The sequence below is a fragment of the Hypanus sabinus genome, chromosome 6, assembly GCF_030144855.1.
Source record: "Hypanus sabinus isolate sHypSab1 chromosome 6, sHypSab1.hap1, whole genome shotgun sequence".
NCBI classification, from domain to species: domain Eukaryota; kingdom Metazoa; phylum Chordata; class Chondrichthyes; order Myliobatiformes; family Dasyatidae; genus Hypanus; species Hypanus sabinus.
Window position 1 is genome coordinate 76,920,776 of NC_082711.1, and position 19,640 is coordinate 76,940,415.

At 38.8% G+C, this 19,640-nt stretch overlaps 1 protein-coding gene and 1 long non-coding RNA gene across 9 annotated transcripts in view; both read right to left on the reverse strand.

Annotated features, from left to right (window-relative positions):
• Positions 1–19,640, reverse strand: part of LOC132395595 (tensin-3-like) — a 320,946-nt gene that overhangs the window by 253,427 nt on the left and 47,879 nt on the right. For 6 of the 8 annotated variants that reach the window (XM_059972423.1, XM_059972424.1, XM_059972427.1 and 3 more), the window contains 2 exons: positions 14,374–14,488; positions 11,024–11,061 (listed from right to left, as the gene is read on the reverse strand). In XM_059972423.1, coding sequence (XP_059828406.1) covers positions 11,024–11,061; positions 14,374–14,488 — 153 coding nt within the window. Of the gene's footprint in view, positions 1–751; positions 817–902; positions 1,059–11,023; positions 11,062–14,373; positions 14,489–19,640 lie in introns of those variants that run through there. The other 2 variants (XM_059972428.1, XM_059972429.1) reach the window with 2 other exon arrangements.
• LOC132395605 (uncharacterized) lies at positions 4,249–7,701 on the reverse strand. The gene is made up of 3 exons (XR_009512694.1): positions 7,679–7,701; positions 7,167–7,263; positions 4,249–4,344 (listed from the first exon to the last, which is right to left on the reverse strand). It is a non-coding gene; the product is annotated as an uncharacterized LOC132395605 (long non-coding RNA).

Here is a 19,640-nt window from a genome sequence, read left to right on the forward strand (position 1 = left end):
AATTCCTGATTGAGTACAGGACTATGGAATATACAAGTTGCCAAAGTAGAAGAGCAAAGTTTATTTCCGAAGGGCCCTACCAATCATCTCATTTCAGTTACAAGTCCTTTTGTCAGTAAGCCTTGTGCCTGTCTCATGCAATTGGACAGAGATCATTAGAAAGGATAAATTAAAAATACATATCTCTGTTCAAGATTTGCTGCACAAGAAATATTATTCAAAACAGTGCACACATTAACAATAGATATACTGTTGATATAGAAGCAACTTACAATTCAGATCAGTGACAATTGCCTCACTATTGCTAACACTACTTAAGTTTTTCAATTGAGCCACACTGATATTTTTAAGTATAGATAACAGATATACATTTACATGGCTTACATGAAACATAACTGCAAATTTAAAGTACAAAAATCCAAATTTAAAAGCTACAAAATCCATGCTTTTCTATTGACTTAGAAAAGGATATTTGTTCATTTTACATCAAAAAGGAACTTTGAATGAAACTGAATTAAATACAATAAAATCAGCATCATGGCGATAATGAAATCATTTGAAAAGCTATTTCTGAATTCTGCATATGATCTTAAACAACTTATTTGATTTAAATTGAATTTTGAACAGTGCACAAATTCTTAAATATTACCCGTGGAACTTACATTTTATGAGAGTGAAATTCAAATGAGTCAAACTTACAATAGCAGGTGATGCAAACAAATATAATTTAGCCTTAAATTTTGCCTCTTACCTCTCTCACTACTACCTTCCTTTTCCCCCTTGTTTTGGTTCCTGCTCATTATTTTTAAAAAATTTACATTGCTACTTTAGAATCCGTGTGGCCCAGTAAGCGTTCTCCATATGACTGGTTAAAGAGACACAGTGTTTCTTATTGAACTCACATGCAGCACCGATTCCCTGCTGAGATCACTTTGTTTGTAAGGATCTCCACATAGTTGAAGCTGTAACTCAAATCATTCAAAGCAGTGAATGCCAAACATGATTCCATTAACGTTTGCCACCAAAGCCAGGTAGTTGTTTGGGACATACAACAGATTATGTCTTTAGTTCCTACACTAAGTAACAAAAAAAACTACTGCACACTGAATATTAACCCATGAAACAAAGGAGTGCATTCAATGTGTTTAAAAGGGCTTCCATCCAAATAAAATAAACTATAATTGAAAAATAAATGCGGCTTTGGCTTGCAGGACTTTTTCTTGGAAAAAAGCCAACACCTGAAGAAACGGAATATCAGACTGTTAATTTACAGTTTGCATATTTGTAGGAGTTCAGGTTGTCATTTACGTCTCAATTTCTCCCCATACATGATGATATTTTGATATGCTCAGGTTCATACATTCTCCCAGTGACCACGTGGGTTTCCTCAGGTGCTCCTGTTTCCTCCTGCACTCCCAAGACCCATTGATGGGTTGCTTAATTGGGCATTGCAAATTGTCCCATTGATTAGGCGAGGATTAAAGCGGGGAGTTGCTGGGGCAATGTAGCTCGAAGGGCAGAAGGGCCCGTTCTGCGCTGTCTCAATAAATGAACAAATAAATAAGATGGTTCTGACTATTGCTATAATTTTTGTTAATCTCCTCATCTCCATGGTTTTGATCCATACTCACTATATTCAAACTAACTGTCTGGTAAACTTAGTTGATTTAAATTGTAACTCGATAAGAAACTTGTCTTTGGTTATTGGTGCATAATGCAAATGAGAGCACTGCCTCTTTATCTCGCATCACTTTCAGTTCCATTAACAATCACCTTTGGTTTTAATGTCCTCATCAAATCTTTTGCCAATAAAAACAGTTTCTCTCAGTCTCTTCTATCTCCTTCATGACTTCACCAACTTTCATCAGATCCAGGTTTATTCTTCTGTGTCCCTCCAAAAAACCCAGCCTCTTTGATCTTTACAGACAACTGAAGTCATTAATCTGTAGAATCGTTCCAGCAAATCTGCTCTGTATTCATGCTAAAGCCTTCACATTCTTCTTAAAATGTGTCGGGGTGGGGGTAAATGAGATACAATATTCCAGTTATAGGTTAAGCAGGTTTATTAATAATAAAACAGGAGATAAGCAGATCCAAAGCTATTTTCTATTCAAACATAGAAATCAATCACTTTCATATAAATTATGTACACTGAAAGAAACTGAATGGCAATTGAAGCAAACCATTCACGGTTTGTTCCGTACCTTCTCAATTATGACCAAAAATGACACTACTGGACACTATTAGACGCTAGCCACTACTAGACACTATTACATGTTTATAAAAATATTCCTGCAAATCTCATTGTATTGAGCTTCCCAAAAATAAATTGACTGGTATCAAATATATCTTTGAATCAAATTTTTCTCCAGCAATAATGTGCTAAAAGTGAAATATTGCTCAATCAATAATATATATTTCAGAGATTGTTCTTCTGAGTAAGTAAATACGGAGGGGATCCCAAGTTACTGTAGACCGAACTAATAAAAATTCAACTTAACGCAAGTATTCCCCAACCCTGCTCTCGGGTACAGTGCTTATACCTCTTACCCAGGAAATAATGCAAAGAATACCCATAGAAAAAGTCAGTATCTTCTCCACATTTCCCTCCAGATTAGATCAAACATTATGATGACTGAGCCATCCCTGGGTTGTGCACAGTCAATAGTTTTTCTCGCTGATGAGTAGATAAGCAGCCTGCACACCCATTACCTCACCAGCACTGCATTCTGAAAAATACTACCAGAGTTCACTTGCACGTAAGCTTCTCCAGTCTGCTCTTTGCAAATCAATTTCCCCCTCCCACATGATGATTTTGAGGAAAATCATTCAGCTTATGTTCTCAGGAAAGGAACCCTGAATTAGTCTGAGGACCACCTGTAATCTGATATACACATGAATCATAAGATTCAAAATTCCATAAACCTCAGGAAATCAAATGGTTGCCTGTTGTCATCCAAAATAGATTGCTAAACCTGCTAAGATAATCACTAAGCATCAAAGTATCTACGCAGAGCTGTAAAATCTTCGTCCTTATTCAATGCTTTTAATCCCCAGGGTAGAATTGTTTCTGTTACTTACAATAATAATGGTGTCAGATTGTGAGAACCCAAATACTTATGAACAGGACTGTTTAATCTTCTTGTTATCTGAGGTGTTGACTTTCTTCGCCTTGTTTGATGATGTAGCTAGCTGAGGTAGCTTCTTCTGATGCAAGATCAAATTTCTAGGTCATCTTTTGTAAGGAGGATACAAATTACTGCCTGCTCAGATTGCTTTTTTTTTGGATACTGCGTACCTAGGATAAAACAGTGCAACCATAACGCAAAAATATTCAGGAGCTGTTATTTACCATTTTAACACATTTATTCACAAAGTAGCCTTCCACATGCATCTGTACAATGGATAGCATTACTTGGGCTCTGCGAAATAGACTGGAGCTTGTAAACAAAGGTTGAACCTATTGAGAAATTCCTGCATTGTTGAGGGGGCCCATCTCACCAAGTAAAGGAATTAAACTGGTCCCATTCACCAGGGACTCATCAGGTTATGAGGTAGGACTATTCCAAGGGTTTTATACAATTTAATACAAGCTAGCTAATATTTACATTCGACTATCTGTATTACTGAAAGTCTTAGTCAGAAATCACATTTTGTGTACATCTGAATGCAACTAATAAAACCACTGAGCAAGCTGAAGCAAAATAATTATATGAATATTTGTTGTGTAAATAACTGATCACTTTCAATCAAGGTGGCACTGAGCTGCGGTCTCCGTCATGCTCGTGACTTAGACCTAGTTGCTTTTTGAGATTGTAGGATGGCTAAAGGGACAAAGAGGTGAGTTAGGGGGAAGGTTAGAGTTTAGTTGTCTGGGATCTGGGGAAATTAGAGTTCAGGCCAAAGCCTAGGCCTCCACACTGTGTCAATGTAGATGTGGGAGAAAGGTCATTCATGGTCAGATGTCAGGCCAGCAGACCAGCAAGGATGAGGGCTAGTGTCTCACCCAGGTCAGCGATTCTCCAGCAGGTTAGAGGATCAGAGTTCCGTGTGGGCAGGAGGTGAACTGCTCAGTACACAACTCACAAGACCGAAGCCTGAGGCCTAATGTTTGGTGTCCTGGTCATTGGAGAGTACATTGAGATTTCAAGGCCTGAAGTCCAGGATCCTCATTCATTGATATCTGGAAATCCGGAAGTGAAGGCCTGAGGCCAAAGCCCAGTGGGGGGGGGGGGGGGGTGTTTTGTTTTGCTGTTGTTGATTTCTTGCTGTTGCTCTGTCAACATGGCAGACATGCTACGTTGGCGGTGGATTGTGTAGTGACATGAGATGTCTCCAGCAAATCTTTGGGTTGTGTTGGTTGTTAAAGCAAACAATGTATTTCACATTTCACTGTACAGGTGATAAATAAATAAATCTGAATCTAAATCTTAATGTGATTTACTATTGCTAGAAAAGTATTACAAATTAACAGAACACATATCTTAGGCATGACAGTTCCTCAACACCTTCAATGTTTGAATTTGTGTGCTGTCTACAACTAAGGGTATTTTAACTGAAGTGCAGTAGTATTTTTTAAAAAATCAAGAACTTTTAGACAATAGACAATAAACAGTAGGTGCAGAAGTAGGCCATTCGGCCCTTCTAGCCAGCACCACCATTCATTGTCATCATGGCTGATCATACACAATCAGTACCCCGTTCCTGCCCTCTCCCTATATCCCTTGACACCGCTATCTATAAGAGCTCTATCTAACTCTCTTTTGAATGCATCCAGAGACTAGGCCTCCACTGCCTTCTGAGGCAGAGCATTTTCAGAGCAAATTAAAAATAAAAATTTAATGCCCCAATGCATTAAAGCATCACATGACATGACAACTGTAGAAGTCTAATTGTTTTTCAAAGTTCAAATTTTCGATACTTTGCTAAGTCACAGAATCATAGAACACTAAAGTACAGAAATAGGCCCTTTGGCCCATCTAGTAGTAAGCTGACCCCAACGTACAAATTGGCACATCTTGAATAAAACTACAAAATGTTTTATGTTTCTTCTACAATTTTTTATCAAAACTAGAAGTTGTGGAAGACACGGGAAAGAAAAGCACAGTCATGAACCAAACACCTCATTTCATAAATCCTTCTATTTCTGGCCAGACAACAGTCATCAATTTAGCAAGTAAATTTAACTATGAAAGCTACAATAACAAGCAATGGGAGCTATTTCAGTATTCTAAACAGCAGGCTGTAGTGATACCATAACACTCTGGAAAATATATTTCAGAATTTGCAATACACCAGACTCCAATACTCCAAATAAAAGCAGTTTTTAGCAAAACAACTACAAAGCAGCAGGTTCAGTAAAAAAATCATGACATAATGCATTTATACATTTTATTATGAGGTACAGTGCCAAACAAGCCTTTCCGGCCTAATAGGCCCTGCCACCCAGCAACCATCCTTTTTAACCCTAGCCTATTATTTACAGAATCCACAAGGTATATTTTTATACACAATCTTCAGAGTTACAATTATTAACATGTAATGCCATTTTCAACATACTACAAATCAAGTTGGGGGCTAAATGGCAGAATTTTTTTTGGTAATTTTTAGGGGTTAAATATCTCCAAATACACTTCAGCCTCAGCCAGAGAACAAACTCTGTAATGGTCCAAATTTTTATATCACCCACCCCTTGTTTCAGACAACCAGAGTAATCAAAATTTCTCCATCAAACCAACTAGCTCCCGCCAGTATCTTTTCACACAAAAAAATCAATTGTAGCACTTTGAATAGCTGTGACAACAGTTACCTACTGATATAACATACGTACTGATAAAATCAAGTAGACGGCATTGTAGCCGCTATCCTTCATTACAAGTTTGAGGAGATTTGGTACGTCACAACAGATGTACAGCGGAGAGCGTTCTGATGGCTGTATCACCATCTGGTATGGGGGCTCCAATGCACAGGATGCAACTTCGCCCTTAGGAACCTGAGATTCCCCGAGTACAAGATATTTCTTAGCATCTTAGTACTAAATTGTAACTCCTATTCCTCATCCAATTTCTTAATTCTATAGCCACAGAAATCAATTTCTCAACACTCTCAACTGCACTCAAAATCAGAAGCCTCTCTAAAATGCATACGTCGACAGGATTCCCTCTAATTCCACTCAACTCCAGTGGAGATGACCAACCCTACTTGCTCCCCTCAAACTAAAATTGTCTTTTTGCTGAAATCAAGAGTGTGAATCCACACTGCACCCAATGTGCCTGCAATATTCCAGCTCTGTGGAACTAAAGAAAGTCGCCAGATGGTTATATTTCAAGTCCTTGGCCCTTATGCAGTTTCTCTTATAGACGTTTACCAACAGACCACAATCCATCCATGTGGCAGAATCTGTGTCACACTATGAAAAATGATACTTTGCTTCTTCTTCCTACCAAAGCCACCCTCTATTTTTTAACCCTTCTCTATCCTTCACTCCTGCTCATTTGACAATAGTTGGCTCTATTATTACCCTTAATAATTCTTCAAACCACTTTCCCATCACTCTGATACCCTGCACCAATGTCCACATCCACATACTGAAATATTAATTTATGCTTATATCTCTCAAGGGAAAAGGTAGATTGTAAGACACAAGAAACTTGGCCGATTATGCTGCAGACACAATATGCTAGAGGAATTCAGCAGGTCAGGTAGCACCCACGAAGGGGAATAAAGAGTCAATGTTTTGGGCCGAGACCTTCGTCAGGTCTCAGCCCAAAATGCTGATTCTCAACTTCCCCACTCAAAGTGAATTTTCACTTGTTTTTCCTCATTCATGTCCATGATTTGGGTTTGGTGGCAGGTTCATTTTTAACGTCCATCTCAGCAGTTGTTTGACTCTGTATCTTATCATTTCAGTTTATAGGCTACAATCCTAATCTGTTATAGGCTACTACAATCTAATCCAGATACACCTCCACTTCCTGAGGAGACTGAGGCTCCCTGTCCTCTCCTAACTTAACTCAATTTTACAGGAGCACCGTTGAGAGCATCCTGACATGTTGCATCTCCATTTGGGGATGACAGCAGCCAAGTATCAGGCCAGAAGCCCCTACAGAGGACTGTGTGAACAGCTGAGAGGATACAGGGGTCTCCCTACCATCCACTGAGAATACTTATCAGGAGTGCTGCGTACGCAGGGCCGTTAGTATTATCAAGGATCCCACCCGTCCATCCAGCATCCTCTGACTTTCTACCATTAGGAAGGAGACTCTAAGGCATAAAGACAATGGTCAGGATGAAAACAACATCCTCCCTCAGGCTATTAGGCTTCTCAACTCCTTGCCACATCGCATTCAAAGTGTCGCTGGTTAATTTGTTCTGAACCCGACAATATTTTATTTATGCACCTTATTTATGCGTAATTCATTTGTAGATTTTATCCTTATTTTCCTAAGTTATTGTATGGTACATGTACCACTGCGCTTTACATCCTGGTCTGGAGAAACACCATCTCCTTTGACGATATACACGTATATAATTAAATGAAAATAAACTTTACTTTTCTTGACTTGATATTCCCCAATTTAATGCAGAAAAGGAATATAGTAGACAGGGGCTTAGATGAATGCAAGATAGCCATTAAACTAATAGTACGAAGCAGGCAATGTTAAACCCCATGACTCACCAGTATTTGCCCAAAGGATCTATGCATATCACCCTCATCAAGGCCTCTCCACCAACATCAGAAGAGGGCAGCACAGTGGTTGTCTGTGTGGAGGCTGCACTTCCTTCCAATGAATGCTGGAGTTTTAGCTACAGTTTCCTCCCACGTGGCAAAGTTTTACCATTGGTTGGTTGATAGCCTCTGAATGTAGCTATGTGGAAGAAGAATCAAAAGTTCAAGTTGATGGGTGTATGAAAGAAAGCACGTTGCTGACCTACAGGTAAGTGAGTAAGACTGGTATGATTCTCTTCTGGGAGTCAGCAGAGATTTAAAGGAGCAAATTAGAATCAGATTTAATATCACTGGCACATGGCAGGTAGATGGAGCTATTCAGCCTGGGAAGGCAGTCCATCTAAGAGAGGGAAAACTCTGATTTCAAACTTCCACTGCCTTCCGGCCAGACCCACTCATGGGAAAGGCTTCGGGAGTAAAACCCTGAGGACAAATCTGGAGCTGGAGTCCCTAAGGCAGTCCGACGTTGTCTTCAACCTCGCTCTGGCAACTCCAGCAATGACAGTGGTGCCAAGCTGTATTGGCCCTTGCCCTTCCCTTGGACAAAATCAGTGGTGTGGAGAGGGGAGACTTGCTGCATGGGCAACTGCCGGTCTTCCATACAACCTTCCCCTGGCTTGCGCCCTGCAGAAGACTTCCCAGGCACAGATCCATGGTCTCATGAGACTAACGGATGCTATACAATGTCATGAAATTTGTTAACTTTGTAGCAGAGGTACAATGAAATGCTAAATATAGAGAAAAAACTGTTACATTAAGTGTGTGTGTGTATATATATATATATATATATATATATATACATATATACATAAAATAGTTAAGTTAGAATAAGCAGTGCAAAATAACAGAAATAAAGTAGTGAGGTAGTGTTCATGGGTTCAATGTTGATTTAGAAATCGGATGGCAGAGGGGAAGAAGCCGTTCCTGAGTCGTTGAGTGTGTGCCTTCAGGCTTCTGTACCTCCTTCACGACAGTAACAGTGCATTGAGGGCATGTCCTGGGTGGTGGGGATCCTAAATAATAGACACTGTTTTCCCAAAGCACCACACTTTGAAAATGATTTAAAAACTTCTAATGAAATATAGCCGCTGGCTTGCCTTCTTTATAGCTGCATTAAAATGTTGCATCCAGGTTAGATCCTCAGAGGTAATTGACACCCAGGAACTTGAAATTGCTCACTCTCTCCACGATGATCCCTCTATGAGGACTGGTGCGTATTCCCTCGTCTTACCCTTCCTGAAGTCACAATCAGCTCTTTGGTCTTGCTGACATTGAGTACAAGGTTGTTACAGTGACACCGCTCCACTAACTGGTATATCTCGCTCCTGTATGCTCTTTTGTCACCATCTGAAATTCTGCCAACAATGGTTGTACCATCAGCAAATTTGCTTGAGCTATGACTAACCATATAGTCATAGGTGTAGAGAGCAGAGCAGTGGGCTAAGCACACACCCCTGTGGAGCACCAGCGTTAATTGTCAGCAAGGTGGAGAAGTTATTTCCAATCCACACTGACTGTGGTCTTCCAGTTAGTAAGTCAATAATCCAGTTGCAGAGGGAGGTACAGAGGTCCAGGTTCTGTAGCTCTGCTTTGTTGACATATATGTACAAACTCTCCCTCAGTCAGCCCATGGCCAACAGCTCACAACAGAAAATGCAGTTATGTGCAGGATCAATGCAACAGATTGCCAATAACTTTCATCAGCTTTTCCAATTTGGTAGAAGCTCCAGCAGTTATGCAGGAGAAACCAATAACCACCATGGTCCAATGGGCAGAATGAGAAGGCAAAAGTTCAGAAGGAATTATTCAGGAACTTCATTCTAAACGTTACTTCTTTTGGCTTTAGCTAATCCAGTTTTAAAGATTAACTTTATGTGCTGAAATTATCAGCCAGTAGGTCAGCATTATAAAGCAAGTCACTAGTTAATATGCCAGTGGAGTATGTCATAAATAATTCTCTGACTGCAATGTGGATATTTATTAAACACAGTCACAGTAGAGTTCACATAATGTTCATTCTATCATAGGCACCCCAGGTAGAACTTTTAAAAATAATCATTAACAAAGTATGAGCAAGTTCCACATGCAGCTTAAAAAATTTTGTATTCTTAAGGTCAAATTGTAGTTAAATACAAACTCCATAAAGGGATTAAAGTGGTTTAAATTTTTTGAAAATACATTAGGAAAGTAGGCAGTTGTATACACACCATGGAAAGGGATTTTCTACATCCTGATAGTGCTCCCAATTTCATTACATCCCAAACATTCTTGCTACTGTGTAGGCCTATCTCTCTACTTCTAAAGCACTATGCCAACATTTTAAAGCACTTGAGAACTTATTTATTTTAGTGAAATGTTTAGATCTGAGACTCCTAAACTTTTTTTATGCCATGGACCAATGGGCAAGGGGTCCGTGGATCCCAGGTTAGGAACCCCTGGCCTAAATTGAATTGAAGGCACAAATTGTTTTTCATGAAATCTACTGTGCCACCACTTCAACACATCTTGTGCCCATCTCAATGCATTAGGAAAATGAATGGCATAATGCTGCCTAATAATTCCAGTGACCCAACTTCGATCCTGGTCTCTGGAGCTGTGTTTGTGGTGGGCACATTCCCCTTCAATTGTTTGGGTTTCCACAAGGCTTTCTCATTTCCTTCCACATCTTAGGCTGCTGATAGGTAGGTTAATTAGTTCCTATAACATACCTCTCATGTAGAGGTGTGATAGCAGAATGAGAGGGGAGTTGATGGGCTACAGAGAAAAAAGTGGGGTAATTGAATAGTTCCAAGAGTTGGAATAGACTCGACGAGAAGGATTGACTTTGTATGTTGTAAGAGAACATAAGAAAAGTACATCAGTGCCATCAGTTATGCCTTGCGCGCAACACTCCCACCTGCTCAAAGACTGTGGAAATGTTACCAGAGAGATCTGAGGTGGGAGGCAAAGCTGTCCAGTTGTACCTGCCACTTTCTAGATGAACTGTTATCTGAACTGGTACATGGAAGCACATGACCCTACATCACTTTCACTTGTCTCCAAACCTATCTTTGTCCCATAACAAATACGACCAGAATTGGTTTCTTGCTCCTTGTTTATTAATGTACCTTATAGTCAAGACCAATCTTTTCAAAACGTTTCACTGGCAGCAAAGAGTTCAGTATCATGAAAGATGCAAGTGCAAAAATTAAATGTTTTAAACTTAGCTTTCAATTTCCATTGCAGCAAATTACAGCACCTATAGCACTTCCAAATTTTAACTGTTGATAAGTACAAACTATTTATTTTACTTACCTTTGACTCACATTTCTTGTGACATGCATACTTGCAAACTGGAAAACAAAATGAAAAGATAATAAAATAATAGTTAGAAAAGCTTTTATTGCACACATAAATAATTGCAAAGGTGCCTGTGTTACTCCATGAATACACACTTTGAATGCTGACAGAACAAATGAAGGAGATTTTCCAAAATGGTGACACAAAGCAAGTCTCACCAGTTAGTGGGGGGTGTAACTGTTTATGATGAAAGTTTCATTAAATAATCAATGATTGCTCCAATTGGCAATCCCTGTCTCGGGATAACACTGTACATGGCTAACTGTGCTATAGCTAATAGAACATGCTAATACCCACATTTCAGACAGACAGTCAATCATTGTGGCACAGAATACAAGCCATCCTTTATGCCCACATAACTTCCACTAAATGAATGGAAGGAGGCCTGGGTTGAAGAATGCAAATACGATGGTTTGCAAACTTTAATCCCTGATCCTACTTCCACTCCACTTTCGTTCTTCCGTATGCTAAGACGATAGATTCTACCTCATATCCTTGTCCAGCTTCCTCTGAAATGCATTATCACTTCAATCACTCTTTGCCATCGAGGATTCCAATTCTCGTCATTGTTAGGGTAAAGAAGTTTCTTTATTTTTTATTGCACTTCCCAAAGACGATCTTTTCTTTGCCTCATTATGCTCTTCTACACATGGAAACATTCCCTCAGCATCCACTCTACCAAACCTTTCACAACATTAGGTCACCTTTCAACCTTTCTTTTAAGAAAAAGGCAGATTCAACCTACTTAACCCAAGTTCCCCCCTTTCTGAACCCTCACTAGTATCTTAATATCATTTTCATAAACTGGCAAGCAAAACTGTATGCAATACTGCAAATGTGATCTATCCAAGGTTAGCATAAATTCCTTAGACTTTCAATTTATTCCTCTGGAGTTAAATCCTTGTGTTTTATTTACAAGTGTCTTTCCGAACCTGTGGCATGACTTTTAGTAGACTGCTTTGTTTTCCAAGCTACGTAGGCTCACAACATCCAAAAAATAAATGACATCCCTGTTCCTGCTACAAAAATGAGCTGATGTCTTTATCCTTGCTGAACTTCACATGCCCATCATTTACCCTTTCTGCAGGTTTAGTAATGTTTGCTTTAGTTCGTTGCGGCGATGTTGAACAGTTGAATGAGACCAGAGCCTCAAAGCTAAAACTATCACCCTTGGAGCAAACAAAAGTAAAGATTCTTTTATTTCATTCATGGATTTAGTGGGCTGCCAGGTAACCAAGGGCTGTGCTGGTGAACTATCAAACAGCCCGATAACATCTTGGGTCATACCCAAAGCTATCAGTGCTCAAACATTGGTGAAGAAAAACACCTCTAAGCTCATACAGGAGAAGAGAGAAAAATAACTGAGTAAATCAGCAACTTCTGAAACTACCAACAAGCAAACCTCCTAAATTATTCCTCTTATTCACGAACTTCCAACAACTGCTCTCTTGGCCTATTTAATCAAGTGCAAGTGATGATGGATAGGAAGATTGATGGCTTTCTTAGCCTGGACAACCGTCCAGACTACGTTGAGATTTTACGAACAAGATTTTTTTTTATTAAACAAAACATACTTCATTCAAAAATAAAATTATTTACAATAACCATACAAAAACTTTCAATTCTTTACAATTGGTACCATTACTACGAACAAGATGGAATGATCAACTGGAGGACTCTCCAGGTCCAACTTGCTTTGGGTTATTTAACCTATTCAGGCCTGGTGGTCTTCACTGGGCTGTTAAGCGGTAGTGATACTCCCGGTTTGCAAGTAATGAGCAATTCATGCAACACTATTATTAAGCTTAAGTGACCACTAGCCTTGTGGCTGCTTGAGAACAGAAAATGACGCAGATTGCTATTGACATGAAGGCGGCTATGCAAATAAGTGAGCAACTATAATTTTGTATGAAGTAGGGTATCAGTTATAGTCTTGAAGACTGTCTTGTCAAGAATAGCTTGACAAACAACTATTCAGATTCAGAAGGGGAAGACCATGAAAAAAATGTAAAAATTGAGATCATGTCACTTCTTTGAAGGGAAAAAACAAGGTTATCATTAAGCATTATCTCTGCTTTTCTCTTTACAGATCTGCCTGACTTGCTGAATCTTCCAACAAATTTTTATTCACCTACCTTCTTGCCCTCCCGCTGAAGGTATTTCTCTCAGTGATGTTGGGGAGGAAAAGCAGGAATACATACTCACAAAAATGAAGTAAAAACAACACTTTTTTCAAGTCAAGATAACATGGTAGTTTTCAGAAATGCAACAATGGCTAGCTTCACTTCAACCTTTTGGGCTTCACTAAAAAAAATCCACAATCCCAATTTCTCCAAGGTTGTTCATTGATACAGCAAAATAAATCTTTCAATTATTGACGATGCCAAAAAATGTTGGGAAGTGAGGTTACTCCACCTAAATAGGGTTTTAACAGGGAGACACTTTGTTTTGGCACCAGCACCGTGGCCTTTCCACTGATCACAGTAACAGCAGACCATCTTTTTAGAAATAGTGTCGGCCTATTAAAGAGTGGGTGGAAAGGAAATGCCACATCTCTCCCCGCTAAACGTTAATACAAGAACTCATTATCTGCTACAAAAGTTGCTATATGTCTTGCAGCAAAATACTGCCATGCCTCCATCATCTGAATGTGAACCAAATATTTATTTTTCTGCTTACCAAATGTACAAGCATAAAGTGGCTTCAAGCAAGCAACAATGACACATTCACACAGTTTTACATTTGGCATTATCTTTTGAACACATGGAACTGAATGATGACTTGTAGTGTATATAATCTGAAAACCTGTGCAGCTCTAAAGTGAAGATATCAATAGCAGTACCTGTCTAAACAGGTACATAAATGATTAAGTCCCATCAATATGAAGGATATCATAAACATAATCAGATACCAATGCAAAGGAAGCTCTGCAACAGAAAAAAGGGGGAAAACATCAAGGTTTGAAGAAACATGCAGAGAAAGAAGAACCCTAAAATGCCAAACCTTTTGCCTCATTTATTTACAACCAGTTTGACTTGTGATTTTATTGACTTTACAATTAGTCCTTCAAGAATTATTCTGCTCTACTTTTTTTTGTAACAGTAATTCCATTCAGTTGAAAATGTTTGCATTCCAGGATCTTAATTGCAAAAGTACTCTGGAACCCATGAGCCCTCCCTCAACTTGCTACCACTTTGAAGTGGAGTGCTTGTATTGCAGTTGACTAAGCTGACGCAAACTAAAATATGAATGAAACCAACAAGGAACACTTCACAAGTGAGTAAAACAACAATTTGGACACTTACCCCTGCATGAAAGGCCTTGATTGCTATTGATGAGTTGTTTGCAGATACTGCAGGTTTTTGGTTTCTTGAAAGTCTTGTTCTTGAATGTATGGGAACTGGAAGCTAATTCTTCAGGCTGAAATTTCAAACAACACAGTTACCTCAGGAATAATTTGACATGGCAGGTGTTTTACTTCACCATATAGTAAAAGGATCATAAGTAAACAGTCGCCAATATAGTAATATTAATCACAGTTATGTTAACTAAACAAGAGGCTTTGTATAACACTAATAGCAAACTAAAAAAAATCCACAATTTATACCTTCACTCAGATTACAACAAAATGGATTTCGCCTTTTATTTTGTTGCATCTTAAAACTGCTGAGTTCAAAATGGAAGCTGCTACACAATAACAATCTGTATTTAAGAGAATGCCTTCAGCTCTGCAAACATTCCTAATTACATCACTGAAGCTCAATGAATGTAGATGTCAAGCCAATTAAGGATGAATTAAGAGGCAGAGAAAAGGATGGTGAAAAGGTGGTTTAGGAAAGAGGTTAAGGTGCTACAGCTGAATGGTTTGGAAAGGAAATCTGGGTGAGTAAGATAGCAAAAGCTAAAACTTCTGGGAGAATAGAAATAATACAGCCTAGGGAAAGGTGTTAGAGGGATGAAACTCTAACAAATAGTAGCATGATAGAAACCATTGTAAATATACTTGTACACAAAGGTGCAAATTCTAAATTTGAGCCATTCTGGGGGAAATAAATGTGAAGGTGACAGGTTTTGTAATTGTGGGTTCAAATGTTATTGGATTTTCACGCTGATCACCTTTCATCAGATTCTTAATTCTCTTTTTCTCACAAGAGCATCTGTCTGAATTGCAGCACATGTTCAGCATTTTCTGTCTTAGCTCAGTTTTCTGGCATCAACAAATTTTACTTTTGAAGTTTTGATTTCTTTTATTCATCCTAGAAAAGTAGCAAAGGACGGGCACCAAGGTGACGTAGCAGTTAGTGCTATCATAGTTCAGGGTGTCAGAGTTCAGAGTTCAAGCCCAGCATACTCTGTCAGGAGTTTGTCTGTCCTCCCCATGGAAATGTATAGGTTTTTTCCGGGTGTTCCAATTTCCTCCCACAGTCCTACAACAGACAGGTTTGGTTAATTAGTCATTTTAAGTTGTCCTTTGATTGAACTAGGGTTAAATCAAAGGTTGCTGGGAGATGTGGTTCGAAGGACCAGAAAGCCCTATTCCCTAATGTGTTGATGAGGGAAGAGATTGAGACAAGCTGTGAGAAATCAGCTTTATGAATCTGTCTGCACCATCTCTAGTGCCACAATATATTTCTTACAATACAGGAAGCAGTACTCTAAATGTAGCATAACTTCTGTGTGTTAATTCTAGAAAGAACACACACACACAAAATTGTACTTGCTTTGCTTTCTTTAAGGCATTGCTAATCAGTGATGAGACTTTTAGTGAGTAGTGCATTTGTACAAGATCCAAGCAACGAGAGACTTCCTTCCTGCCAAATCGTGCTGCTTTACAGTTTCTGAACTAAACTTCATTGTCCAATTAATGGCCTGAACTGATGGACTCATCCCCAGAATTCGGTAACTATTATTAATTCTGAAGTCTAAATCGTTAGTGCAGTCCTGAACAGTGGTGATTCCAACACTGAACCCTGTAGGGACACAATTACCCAACTTTTCTCTACTGTCAATGTCCACCATTCACTCCCATGTTCTGCTTTCAGTCCTGAGCACAACTGGCAAATCAGTTTGTTAAATTTCCCCCAGTGCTGAACTCAGACCTTCTTGTGATTGGGCATATTTGCAAAGACTTTCTGAAAATTCAGATTAATGTAATCCATTGTACTACCATTGTCAACCACTGACAGATTAATTAATGGAACAGTCAAGAATAGAAGAGACAAGAACAGAACAACCAACAGGTTCAGAGTGCAATAATAGAAGAAAAGCTTTGGTCAAATCCATCTACAAAAAGGAGAATTGATCCACCACAGTCACCATAAAAGGAAATGTCATTCAAGGCTTTAATCGCAGCCTTGCACCAAATCCTCTTGCTAAGATTATTTGAATTAAGTGCAAAAAAAAAAGCAAGTCTGGCAGCAAAGATAGAGTTGATGTTTTGGGTTGCAAACTGGCGAAACAGCACTATGTTTTCCACCTTGGTAGTCAACAATCCAATAGCACATACACAGAATTCTCCAGTTTTAGGTAACCCATGTAATCTGTTCTTTTCTCTCCTTTTGATTCTCTGGTACTTTTCTTTCTTTCCAAACCACCAAAACAATCGCACCCCACCACCCCTCCAGCCTCCTGTAGCACAACTTCCTTTCCCTGCCTCACCTAGTTTCACCTGTCTATCAGCCACACAGAAAACCCATCGAGAGCCTTATTCTCTTTCACCTACTGCTCCAACATGCCCAGCATCCTATCCTTCCTTGGTTCCTCATTATCTTCCTTGCATTTGGCTTCTATTATCTGCAGCCTTTTGTAATTATCAGCTCCCAGCCTCATATCACTCTCTGAACCCTCTCCTCCACATCCTGGATCCATCCATCCATTAACTCCTCCTTGGAGGATACACCTATCACTTTCCAGCTCCTACATCGCCTCTCTTTCTACACTCTACCTAACCAGCTAAACCCAACTCTGCTGACACATGCAACATTGGCCAATGGATTCATTGCTCATTACGTGATGTCACTTATGTCATCACATTGTTGCCATGACTTGACTTAGCCGAATATCCCTTTTACACTCTCAGTTCTGATGTAAGCCTTGATCGGAGGTGTTGGCCATCTATTTACCTCCATGGATGCTGCCTGCCCTGTTGAATTCCTCTAGCAGTTTGATTTTGTGACAGATTCCAACATTTGTAATCTTTCATGTTTTCATTTGGATTAAATGCAGATCTGACCATCAATAATATATTTAGAATACACAGATGAAAATAGGTTACAATTAAGAGAGTCGCTAGTGAGGATCAAGGATCAGATTTTAGAAGAGGTTGATATTGTCAACAATGAAAGTAGATATCCAAGACAAGGAGGCTGAATCAGAAATAAAATCACATCAAAGAATAATGTTGGATGATTTGTTGAAGAGTTGAAAATTGGAGAGCATAGGGGGAAGAGATGAGATTAACATTGACCATTTCAAAATTAAAACACAGAAAGGAGATGGCTGAAGCAATTCAATTGATGCTTCTAGAAACTATGGAAATAATGATATTCATTTGCTCTTGGACATGGGTGTGAAGGAAAAATGGGAGGGCTTTAAGGAAGCAGTTATTTACACAGAAATTAGAGTAATTTTGCTCTGCTGGGAGACTCTAGACCAGTGGTTCCCAAAGTTTCTAAAGCGGCAATAAAGACAAAACCATGAGGTTATTACTTTCATGAAAAAAGCTGTACCTATCATCTTAACTCTTCACTGAGTAATTCACAGACAACATCTTGTTGCAAAAATCCTATGTGATCAACTGCACAAATCATTAAATACAGTTATCAAAGCAATAAGTAAAATTAAGTCCGATGCTCTTCATTCTCAACTATTTCAAGAACTATGTATTGAGAACGATGAAGAGATTGAATGCTTACTGTTGCGCACAAACGTCAGATAACCCTCAAAAGAAAATTGCCTGAGATGTTCCTATGCGATTTCTGACACTGTGATGAAATTCTTTGAAGGCTCGAATGCTTCATTCAGAAATCAACTCAAGAATATTAGACAGGACAGTGCTTGTTCATCAGAAATATTCACAAATTTTAATGAAATCACTCTTTAATTGCAACGAAATTATGTAAACTTTATCAGTCAAATCAGTCGTCTCCACATTTATGTCAATGTAACCCTATTTAAGTGCAACATTGGCCGACATGACCTTTCCCAATTTCTGAGCCTCTCTGCGTTGGAAAAGAGAGAAAGAATGCAAGATGATGATCTTCAAGTATACTGTGCACGCCTGGATGAGCTGCATAAAGACATGTCAGAGAGATTTCAGAATCTTCTCTCAATCCAAATTCCAGATTGGGTACTAAAACCATTCCTAAACACTTGTAATGAAGAATTAGCAGGAAGGATGGTGGAAGAATGATCTTGCTACAGAATGACTTTGACCTGATGCAGAGCTTCAGAAAAATCATACCTAGACTTCTGGTTACAGAAGGTAATCCTGCACTATGGAAAAAGGTCAAGATGTTTGTTATTGCCTTTCCAACATCATATTTAGTGGAGCACTGTTTCTGTGCAGTTGCTGACCATCTTTCGAAGCAACGAAACTGATTGCAAATTACTGAACGTGGGGTTCTAAGACTTTTTCTAAATGACATTCAGCCTGACTTTGAGAAACTGATATCACTCCACCAAGCCCAGCCATCTCATCGAATGATGAAAAAGCAATGAAGTAGTGAATTGTTGGACTACTAATACATGCTCTAAAATTATTTATAAAAATTGTATTTAATTACATTAAATAAAGAAATAATTTTATTTGCAGCTTTAAATAGATTTGAATAAGTTTTTGCAATTATTTGTCACTGCTATGAATTTACAGTTTCTATTTTCTTTCATTGTGCATCGTAAATTAGAATTCTTTATATTTTTATGTAATGGCCAGAATGGGAGAAGGAGCACTGGGGGTATGGTCTGGGAGCCAAGGTGGCTGTAACTGAAGTCCTGAATAAAATATTAGAAACAGTTCATTGACTGAGATTTAAGGCTAAATGTCCAGAGATTATTCAAGAGATAAGGCCTCTGCTCATGACTGAAAGAGGATTACACGTTGTCAGAAATCATGCAATAATGTCTTAGCTTTGTCTCTTTGATCACAGGTGGCAGCAGCTTTCCCTGCAGTCATGCTTAAATTGTCCACTAATTGTTGGATTTGTTGGATTCTAGAAACTTCCATTTCCAGTAAAAATGCTGAACTCAACTGCTATCTGAGCCTCAGATACCACATCTTAAAGTCCCAAAAAGATTGATCGAAAACTACCTGAAAATGAGCAATAATTGTGCTTTGTTATTTTCTTAATGTTCACATATTTTGAATGTTCTGCTAGAGCATCTGTCTTCTGTATATTGTTTTAAGTTGTTTCAGCCTCTAGAAGTGACCGAAGGAAACAAAACACAAATCATCAAAGTATTTCCTGCAATTCAGAATCAAACTTTAAACCCAGACCAAGAGGGGAAGATATTTACAAAGCATTACACTTGGAAAAATATCCTCCTATCCACGAAGTTGCTAGCAAGAGTTAGG